At 36.3% G+C, this 11,633-nt stretch overlaps 1 protein-coding gene across 1 annotated transcript in view; it reads right to left on the bottom strand.

Moving 5' to 3' along the window:
* Positions 1 to 11,633, bottom strand: part of LOC106877321 (vacuolar protein sorting-associated protein VTA1 homolog) — a 31,295-nt gene that overhangs the window by 12,781 nt on the left and 6,881 nt on the right. The window contains exons 2-4 of the mRNA XM_052971242.1: positions 8,908 to 9,002; positions 4,815 to 4,878; positions 4,507 to 4,559 (exon numbers count right to left, since the gene is read on the bottom strand). Coding sequence (XP_052827202.1) covers positions 4,507 to 4,559; positions 4,815 to 4,878; positions 8,908 to 9,002 — 212 coding nt within the window. The remainder of the gene's footprint in view (positions 1 to 4,506; positions 4,560 to 4,814; positions 4,879 to 8,907; positions 9,003 to 11,633) is intronic.

Below are 11,633 nucleotides of genomic sequence, written 5' to 3' on the forward strand. Positions count from 1 at the left end.
AATATTAAGCTATTATCTCATTTAACGTGTATCATTTCTTAAATAAGCGTTAATTGCTTCTAAATGAGCTGATTTATCTCTTTTGATAGCAGCCAGCCTGAAACCACCCCTGGTCCTATGATAAAGACTTCCTGTGATCTAAATAAAAATCTTCTACCAAAATTTCTTGATAAAGTTATTTTACTAAATTCTTCATTATTTTCAAAATATACTTTAATATTGACACAAAAGGGTTAAAATAGTTTACACTTTGCACTTTTAAAATGTGCTTTGACTTCCACAACTGGCTTTCATTGGAGACATATGCCTAAAAGAAATGAATAGATGTTACTGCTAAGAACATGTCACAGTTGATTCTAATTGATTCACAATGGTGAAACAATAAAAGATTCAGATGAATAAGATTTTTATCTTATTAATGAGAAGTTACATTAATAATGTATCCAGCTTTCTTGAGATATATTATACATTTGTCTATTGTATTAATAACATGAATAAATTATCCACCATTCTTGAGATAAGTGTCTCTATTCAATTACATTGTTAATTTATCTATTGCATTAATAATATATCTATCATATTAATAACGTATCTATTACATTATCACTTTCACTTTTCATTTTTTTTTACTTTTTCTCATTTTAGTCATTTGACTGTGGCCATGCTGGGGTACTGCTTTGAAGAATTTTAATCAAACAAATCAACCCCAGGATTTATTTTTTCAAGCCTAGTACTTATTCTATCAGTTTCTTTTGCTGAACTGCTTGGCTACAGGGACATAAACACATCAACACCAGTTGTCAAGTGATGGTTGGGGGACAAACACAAGGACAGACACACATAGACAGACAAACACACACACATATACAATGGGTTTCTTTGAGTTTCCGTCTACCAAATCCACTCACAAGGCTTTAGTTGGCCCAAGGCTATAGCAGAAGACACTTGCCCAAGGAGTGAATCTAGGACTATGTGGTTGGGAAGCAAGCTTCTTACCACACAGCCACACCATATATCATATTAACAATGCAGCCTCCATTCTTGAAATAAGTCTTCCTATTCTACACCATTATTACATGACTTAATAGTTACCATACTTCATATGAAAAATAAAAACAGCCAAGTAGGTAAGGCTTCCGACTGCCAGCCCTTTGATTTGGTGTTCAATTCCAAACCAAACACTTCATTTTGTGTCTGAGCAATATAGTTAATGCTATGAGCCTTGCTTCACCGATCTACCAAAAAAATGTATCAAATCATCTTACAATATTATCTGAGATGGGGTCAGGGGTTGCTTAGCTTAATGGTACAGACCATTCAGCTGGAATTTGAGAGGTTCAGGGTTCAATTCACTGTAACGGCTTGCTGGCCACTTTTTAAAAAAGGGGGCAAGCTGGTAAAATCATTAGCCAGGTAAAATGCTTAGCACCATTCATTCATCTTCATGCTCTGAGTTCAAATTCTGCCGAGGTCGATTTTATCTTTCCTCCTTTCAGGGTTGATAAAATAAGTACCAGTTGAGCGCTGGGGGTCAATGTAATTAACCTTCCCCTCTCTAAAATTGCTGGCCTTGTGCCAAAATTTGAAACCAATATTATCTGAGATGGCTTCTTACAGTTATCTCTACTCCCTAGGGCAAAAATGCCCATTCATAATGTCCACTTCCACTTCCAGCTGTAGTATATATATATATATATATATATATAAGAGACCTTTAGCACATGTTTCCCTCTCAGACTCTCATGCAGTTTATTCCAGTGTTTGGTTATCGTTGGCACCCACGATACTCACAGCTAAGCTAAGATATTCTCTCGTTTTTTTTATCACTCATTCATTCATCTAACCCACATTATTGCTAATAAGTTCCTTCATAAACTAATTATTTAAATTGACCCTTCAATATAACTTCCAAATCATAATCTCTCTCAGCCTTAGTTTTTCTCCTTAATTCTTCATATAACTTCCAAATTGAAATCTCTCTAAAGCCTTAGTTTTCTTTTCAAGTTGGCTAAATATTTTGGTACTATCTCTAAAATAACCCTTCCTTGTTTGCGATGTGCATTCAGTTGTAGAAATTTTGCCAGATTAGATTGGAGCCTGGTGCAGCTCCTGGCTTGCCAGTCCTCTGTCAAACCACCCAACCCATGCCAGCATGGAAAGCAGACGTTAAGCAATGATGATGATGATGGAAGGTGATGAACAATGGAAGACTCAGAGTGCCAGACAAAATAACCTTGTAGTATTATGTGATGGTCTTTTATGTTGTGAGATCAAATCCTACCAAAGTCAGCTTTGCCCTTCATCCTTCTAGGGTCAATAAAATAAGATAGCAGTGAAGCACTGTAGTTGATTTAATCAACTATACTCTTCCATGCTGGCATGGGTTGGATGATTTAACAGGATCCAGCAAACCAGAGGACTGCATCGAGCCTCAGTGTCTGCTTTGACATGGTTCCTACAGCTGGATGCCCTTCCCAATACCAGCTGAGTAAAAATTTTAACAAGCATAATGGCAGTTGCTTATATGAAGAAGAACAGACAATATTTACAAGAGTATGTGAAATTTGAATTTGTACCTTTGTTTACTAACACAAACTGCAAAGACGATATAGATACTAACCTTGTGCTAACAATTATTTATCAATGTTACCTGAGACACGAGTACCCTACGTACTTAAAGTCATTAAGGTTATTTATTAACTCTTAAGAGCCCCTGCAGAGCTAAGAAGACATTATGTATTATTCTACAACCGTATTTTCCTTTTCTGTAAATTTATTGTATGGTTCAACAGGTACCTCCCTCACATCATATCCTACTATAATAAAACAAAAGGAATGGATTAGTTAAAACAGTCTTAAATACACTATGCTGGAAAATGAGAGATGAGGAAATTTCATTTCAATTCAATTTCCTTTTCAATCTGATGTTTTAAATTGAGAAAACTAAGAGAGTTTAAACTAAGAGCATCCATTATATGCAGCTGATACAGTATTACATTAAAATAGCCATCTGTGTATCTTACTTAATGTAGACACATTGTTAATAGGCCAGTTACTGTGGTATTTGTCCAGAGACAGTATCTCTTGTGGTTGAGTTGTGTTAACAAAGCACAACCATAAGAGATTATTTCAGAACAAATACCACAGTAACTGGCCTATGAACAGTGTATGTATACATGTGTGTGTACATTAAGTATAATATATAGATGGCTATTTATAAGAATGTTTGAAATTTGGATTCATATCTTTGTTTACTAAAACAACCTGCAAAAATAAAGACCACTTGGTAAGAAAATAAAGATGTGGATATTTTTTTTTAAAGCACCGAAGGAACAAATTAGAAATCAACCAAATTTAAGACATTCTTTAAAGCACCAATCAGTATTAAACAGTATTTTCCTTAAAGTAGCAAAGAAAGAACAGTTGTAGCCATTGGTGAGGAAATTATAATACAATAAAACTAGCATAATACAAACCATTGAAAAGGAGACTGAAGCTGTTTTGTAGAAAATCATGCAACCTGATGCAATGCCACTAAATGCAAATATGATGCTTTAACCCTTTCATTACCATATTTCTGATTAAATACACTGCTTTTGTTTCAATTAATTTGGAGGAGAATAAAGAATTTAGTGAAATAATTTCATCATCATTAAGCTGGTATTTGGAACATAAATTATCGTGAAATTTAGATGGAAGGTTTTAATACTTTAGAACAAAATGTTTGAGTCATGGTACTAGGCAGAGTCACAAACAAGTTGGTGTCAAAAGGGTTAACCCATTTATTACTGTATTTCTATATAATGTAATTAGTCAGACTGGTATTCTTGTTCTAGCCTTCTTTAGGAGTTTTGTGGTTCACCTTAGTGCCTTGCCTGGGATTGAACTCAGAAACTCTAGGTGACTGCACTTAATCAGTGCCTTAACAGAATTGTATTACACTGTCTTTGTTTTGATTAAGTTTCAAAATAATGAAGAATTTAGCATTAACATGAAATTATGACAGAATAATTCAGATCACTTTAGAACTAGAAGTTTATATTATAGATCCACTGCATCTGAGGCAGGTTGGTATGGATGATGAGGAGGAGGAGAAAACCTTGGTATCTAAGCAACAACATTGCAAGTTTTCCATTCACCTTGAGCCAACTTTTGGAAGTTCAAATAGTCTTATAGCCTATGTGAGGTACAATAGGCCAAGACATTAAGGAAAAATATTTGTTTGATAAATTTCAAATTAATGAGAAAGGTGAAACAATATTTTCAGTATTTGGAGGATTATTTCAAGAAATATAATGTTTCCCCTCTGGAATATTCAACAACGGCTACCAACGATGTACCAACAATGGCTGGCTATTAAAAAGAATCTGCTGTCATACGAAACATTAGCAATCTATGTACCATTAATGTATTACACAGCCACCATTATGCATTGAAGAAACCGATAGGTAAACAGCATGAAATTCATGTGTGCATCAAGTCAATCAACCAAATTAAAGCACATACTCTCAATTCATGACTGTTAGCAACACTACAAGGGGGAGCAGAAAAGTTCCTGGCTTTGGGTAAAAGAAAAAACAGGAGGATCAGTTAATTATGATTTTATTCAACATATTCCCCTCTCAGATTCACACACTTATTGCAGCGGTCCTTCAGTTATTCTATGCTCTGCAAAAGAAATCATAAGGTTGGGCCTCCAGCCAAGCCTTTCATCTTTAAAGCCAGGAACTTTCATCACTCCCTTGGATATGAAAAGTTATTAAACTTTTATATTGATATGTGGAGGTAAGATTGTTGTCAAGATGATGGCTTGCAAAGGCTTGAAGGTGTTTGTTGAATCCACAGAGGAGTCTCATGGCAATGAAGAACCATCAGTATCTGACAAATTGAAAATACATAAAAAGTATCTATTTGTATTTGTTAGAACGATATTCAAAATTTAATGATGTCTAAAAATAGTTGCAAGAGGTTTTTCTGGCTACTCAAACCTGAACCAAATAATACCTTAATAAGCTCCCAGGTCAAAATAGGTTTATTTAATCCTTTAGCATTCAGATTACTCTGTCAAATTGTTTTGAATTTATCTTGCATTAACTCATAGCCTTGAAATTTCAATGATTTGACTGTTGAGTTTTAGAAAGACATTGTAGGGTAGGTGTGAGAGGCCAGATCTGGCCAGTTTGAACATAAAATAGGGAGGATAATTTTTGGCCAGTTTAAATGCTAAAGGGTTAAATTTTCTACATCATGTGGACATTCCAAGTATTTTCAAGAAGAAGCAGGAAATACTTCAGGTTTTGACCCAAATATAAACATAAACACCTTGAAGAATTAAGAGAATTGAAAGCACACCTGAAAGATACAAGAGAAAATGCACATACCTGGCTGGATTGTGGCATTGTTTGGTGTGCAAAATAAAGAATGCAGACACTGAGTGTGACATCATGAATTCTTTGTTGTGTGTGTGTGTGTGTGTGTGTGTGTGTGTGTCTCTCTCTCTCTCTTTGAAGCTAAGTCTTTGTTCAAAATTAAAAACCCTCATTGATTATTGGAACAATGTACATAATTTTACTGAATATTTAGTGCATAGCAGTCATTCAGAAGTGAGTATGACCAGGTAGCATGTATTGAGTTTACATTTAGGTAGGTACCTATGTATTTATGAGCAAACACAGGCACCCTTTCAGCCATTCCATCCTCAATCCAGTGGAACATTGAAGATGTGAGAGTGGGAGAGAAAACTGCAGCAACACCACTGAGGTTACATAAGTACAAAACAGAGAGGATTATTGTGTAAGAGAAGATAGATTAATGCTTGGAAGTGGCACTGTACATGTTACATATTTTATTTTTTTTACTAAAGTGCAAGAAGTGTAGGCATGGTTGGGTGGTTAAGAAGTTTGCTTCCCAACCACATAGGTTGGAGTTCAGTCCCACTGCGTGGCACCTTGGTTCTTTACCAAGGCGCCACGCAGTGGGACTGAACTCCAAATGTAGCCGTAGACTGAGCCTAGCCTCATGAGTGGATTTGGTAAACAGAAACTGTCTATATATATATATATATATATATATATATATATATATATATATATATAAAATCATCATCATCGTTTAATGTCTGCTTTCCATGATGGCATGGGTTGGACGGTTTGACTGAGGACTGGCAAGCCAGGAGACTGCACCAGGCCCCAATTTGATCTGGCAAGGTTTCTACAGCTGGATGCCCTTCCTAATGCCAACTACTATGAAAGTGTAGTGGGTGCTTTTTACGTGCCATTAGCACAGGGGCCAGTCAGACAACACTGGCATCGACCACACTCAAATGGCGCTTTTTACGTGCCCAGTCAGGTGGCACTCGATATGTATGTATGTATGTGTGTGAATGTGTATGTGTGAATGTGTGTGTGTGTGTGTGAAAGAGTGTATGATTGTTTGTTTGATTTGACATACATCATACATCACATGATAGTTGTAAATGAGTGTCACTGTCATATAAGTGGTATCACTGATTCCAGTCTTCCATGTAAAAGCTTGATATTAGTGGCAAGGTTAGGAATGGCAACAGGATGGACATCTAGGCTGTAGAAAATCTACCACAATGAATTCAGCCTCACACATGCAAGCATGGAAAAGTGGATGCTAATCATGGGGATGATGATGATGACGTTGATGATGATGACGATGATGATGATGATACACTGAATTGTTGAGGGATCAAGGATTTCATAAATGGGTCAAGGGTGAAACAAAAAGAATATATAAGCCATTCATGTTTACACTGATCCTATTTTATTAAGTGAAATCTGGAAAGAGGTGTTGGAAACTTGACTCAGTGGGGAGGTATTGCCAATATGAATCTGAAAATCCCACTCAAATATTTAAGTACAATAAAAACAACTGAATATTTTTACTGATTTTTAACTATATATTTCATATTTATTAGCTTGAATTTCAATTATTAGTTTGCAGTTATAATTTTAGTTTAAAAACAAATTTGTTTTTCAGTTTAATTCCACACACCACTACAATTTTAATTTATGAAAATGATCTTGGTTTGTAAATCATTTGAAATTTAAAACTGAAACAAAAACTATTTCATGTTTAGTACATAAACTTCAATATATCAGTATGTTGTGAGGTTGTTGAGAGCACTGGTATTACAAATGAATCCCTGGCTATTTGTTCCTTTGCTTGTTTGATTTACGTCCATTTTCCAGTGCTGGCATGGGTTAGACAACTATATTAGTGAAGCATTGTTTTACAGCCAAATGGCCGTCCAGTCATTAACCATTACCTGTGTTTTTTTAAGTAAAAGATCTTTTATTTCACAGTTTCAAAAGTGAGAAGAGGTTTTTTTTGGTAGAACGACAACCACAACAACATTGCACATAGCCACCTATTTTCATAGAGTGCAAATGTCAACAAACACACTGGTTCAGTCCCACTGCACAGTACCTTGGGCAAATATCTCCTATTACAGCCCTGTGCCAACCAATGTCATATAAGAGAATTTGGTAGATGGGAACTGTGTTGAAGCCCATCATACATACATCTACATGTGCATGTGTATGTTTGTATTTTTACCCCTCACTGCTTGAAAACCAGAAATGGTTTGTTTACATCCCTGTAGCTAAGTAGTTCAGCCAAAAAGATCAATAGAAATAAGTACCAGACATGAAAATAAATCCTAGGATCAATTTGTTTGACTAAACCCTTCAAGACAGTGCCCCAGCATGGCCACAATCCAATGACTGAAACAAATAAAAGGTAATCCTACGATTAAAGCCATGGTAATCCATCCATTTTTTTCCCTAAATATAGTCTATCAAGGACTACATTTTACAATAAGTCCTTCCTCTTTTATGATTATGACTTGAGAGAGATTAGGCTGCTATTTTTAGTAAGTTGAACAACCACATAGAAGCTTCCTTGTTTGTTTAAAATTAGTAGAATTAATTTAGTCTGGTACCCTGCTGATTCTACCAACATTACACATTGTCTGACCAAATAACAAATTAGAAGGTGATTTCACACAATAAGACATGGCTGTGTGGTTAAAAAGCTTGCTTCTCAACCACATGGCTTCAGGTTCATTTCTACAGCATGGTACCTTGGGCAAGTGTCTACTATATAGCCCCAGGTCAACCAAAGTCTTGTGAGCAGATTTAGTGGATGGAAACTGAAAGAAGCCTGTAACAGGCGCAGGAGTGGCTGTGTGGTAAGTAGCTTGCTTACCAACCACATGGTTCCTGCATGTGTCTTCTACTAGAGCCTCGGGCCGACCAAAGCCTTGTGAGTGGTAGACGGAAACTGAAATAAGTCTCTCGTATCTATATATATATATATATATGTATGTATGTATGTATGTATATATTTGTGTGTGTGTGTCTGCATTTGTGCCCCCACCATCACATGACAACCGATGTTGGTGCATTTACATCCCTGTCACTTAGCGGTTCAGCAACAGAGACTGATAGAATAAGTACTAGGCTTACAAAGTTCTGGGGTCGATTTGTTCAACTGCAGCCAAATGACTGAAACAGGTAAAAGAATAAAAGAACATGCACGTGTGTGAGAGAGAGGGAAAGAGAGAGGAAGAGAGAGAGTGTGAGGGGGGTGCCTCCTTGTCTTGGCTTCATGTAATAGTTGTAAATGAATATCCTGATCATACAAGCAGTGTCCTTCATTTCCAATCTTCTGTAAAAACATGCCCAGCCATGGGGAAATACTACCTTTCTTAGAAATAGGTGAAAGTTGGCAACAGAATGGGCATCTGGCCATAGAAAATCTGCCTTTACAAATTCTACCAGACCCATGCAAGCATGGAAAAGTGGACATTAAAATGATAATGATGATGGTTGTAGTGATGATGATGATGATGATGATAAAACAAGAAACACCACATACCATTTCTAGAGAATCCATCAGCATCATTAAATAGTCCCTGCAATCTGGAGACTTCTTATCAATTCCCATTGCTTTTTGAAAGGCATAGAGCTGACCTGTGATAAAAAAAAAAATTTTTAATACAAAAATACGAGGCACAATCATATTGCTGAAAGGAGGGTCTTCAGTTTCACTTAAGCTGCAGAACTCCAAAGAATGTGAAAAGAGTATCATTATATGAACTACGTTGAACGTCTCAATGAGGAAGGAGTTAAGTGTAAAAAAGATCAACCGTGAATTGAAACCACATCTCACAAATAAAGATTCTGAAAAGAGTTCTCTACCACTCGGCAGTGGCAAACATTTCTTGAAAATTTTCACTAAAATATTGGTTTGCATCATGCAATCAATACTGCAGTCCCACTAGAAGGGACCAGTTATTAAAGTTGACAAGCAATATTACTGAAAGTGCAGTTAAGGATATGAAGGCAAGGAAAGCAGCTGAATTACCAGAAGTAGTCCCTGAAGATAACCAATCAAAGAGAGGCTGTGAGAAGAACCCACATTGTCTATTAGGTAGTATAGGAAGGTGAATTGTTTTAACAGTATCAACATAAACTACAAGGGCAAAAGAGATGCTCTACGGCAGTGTTTCTCAACCATTTTTTTGCATACTGATCCTTTTGGCTCCAATTTTATTCAGTGGGACCTCCCTAGCCATTCAATGTTTAAAAAATCTTATTACATTTTTATATAATTAAAATATCATTAGGAATTGTATTTAAAAAATTAAAATATTTTGTATGCTACAGAAGTATACCCAATTTATAGCAGATAAATTTTAACAGCAAAATCTTTTATGAACCCCCAAGGACCATGTGGACCCTGGTTGAGAAGCCCTGCTCTAAACAGTAACAACTACAGAGGCATCAAACTGATGGACTAAGGTACAAATGTAACAGAAAGACTTAGAGTACAACATATCAGGAAGAGAAGATACACTTCAGGTTTGTGCTAAAATGAGATATTTCCTAGTGAGAAACTACGGGAAAATTTCTAAGCTAAAGGTAAACCACTATACCTAGCATTTGTCCATCAGGAGCAGGTTTTTGACAGGGTACCATGGTCTGTAATCTGGAGGTCAAAAAGAAAACTAGGTGTAGATGAATGGCTTGTACAGAGATGCCATCAATGAGATTAGCAATAAGTTTCATCATCACCAAGGTAATTTAGTACACAAGCAGGGCTCAGTTGTCATATTTTTTGTTATAGTTCACCAAGTCATAACAAAGTGATTAAAGACCACCTGCCCATGGGAACTCCTGTGCACTGATAACCTTGTTTTCCCAGCTGAATCTACAAAAGATGTAGAGAAGAAATTCCAAATGAGCTGGCAGAATCATTAGCATGTCAGACAAAATGCTTAGCAACATCTCTTCCAGCTCTTTACTTTCTAAGTTCAAATAATGCCAGGGTTAACCTCGTCTTTCATCTTTTGATGCTGATAAAATAAAGTACCTCTCAAGTACAAGGAGTTGATGTTATCAACTTACTCCCTCTCTTCCAAATTGCGGCCTTATACCAAAAACAGAAAGAATATCTTTACTGTTTGCTATATCTGATCATTAAGGTGGTGAGCTGACAGAACCAGTAGCATGCTGGAAAAAATGCTTAGCAGTATTTCACCCATGTCTTTAGGTTCTGAGTTCAAATTCCACCAAGGTCGACTTTGCTTTCATCCTTTCAGGGTCAATAAAATAAGAACCAGTTGAGCACTGGGATCAATGTAATTGACTTAGACGCAGGTGTGGTTGTATGGTAAAAAGCTTGCTTCCCAACCACATGGTTCCAGGTTCAGTCCCACTGCGTGGCACTTTGGGCAAGTGTCTTCTACTATACCCTCAGGTCGACCAAAGCCTTGTGAGTGGATTGGGTAGACGGAAACTGAAAGAAGCCCGTCGTATATATGTATATGTATATATATATATATAATTTGATTTGGTTTTCTCAAATGAGAAAAACTTCGACCATGATAAAGAAGTTAACAGAAGAAATGACAGATGGTTATGTGCAGACCTTTCTGAAGTTCCAAGTGTTATGCATACAAAATTTGCTGCAACTGTCATGGTTTTAGAGGTTGTCAGCAATGAAGGACATGTGATGCCACCTTACTTCTTTCCACAAGGCCTTAGAGTTAACTCTGCCACCTACATTGAGGTCCTGGAAACAATTGTTAAGCCCTGGATAGACAGTGTATGCAAAGGAAGGCCATATGTGTTTCAGGAAGACTCTGCACGATCACACATAGCTCTAATAACACAGGAATGGATGACTGAAAATTTTCATGATCACATAACCCCTAACATTTGGTCTCCTAATTCCCCAGATCTCAATCCATTGGACTATTACATGTGGAGCATTGTTGACAGAGAGGCCAATGAACATGCCCATAACTCACGAAAGATTCTTTGAAAGCTGCCATAGTCAGAGTAATGCCCAAAATGAACCAGGACCACTTGATTTGAGTATGTAGATGATTTAGATTTCATATTGAAGCAGTTGTTGGAGCTGAAGGTGGCTTTAAGGTTTATTTTTATCCTCATACCATTTTTTGATAAATAAAGTTATTTACATTTGACGGATATAGAACTGAATAAAGTTATTATCTGTTATTATATATCTGTTTTTTTATAAACATAAATCTGTCCTCAAATATCTTACACACCCTGTATATGTATATATATATA

The sequence above is a fragment of the Octopus bimaculoides genome, chromosome 10 (genome assembly GCF_001194135.2).
Source record: "Octopus bimaculoides isolate UCB-OBI-ISO-001 chromosome 10, ASM119413v2, whole genome shotgun sequence".
NCBI classification, from domain to species: domain Eukaryota; kingdom Metazoa; phylum Mollusca; class Cephalopoda; order Octopoda; family Octopodidae; genus Octopus; species Octopus bimaculoides.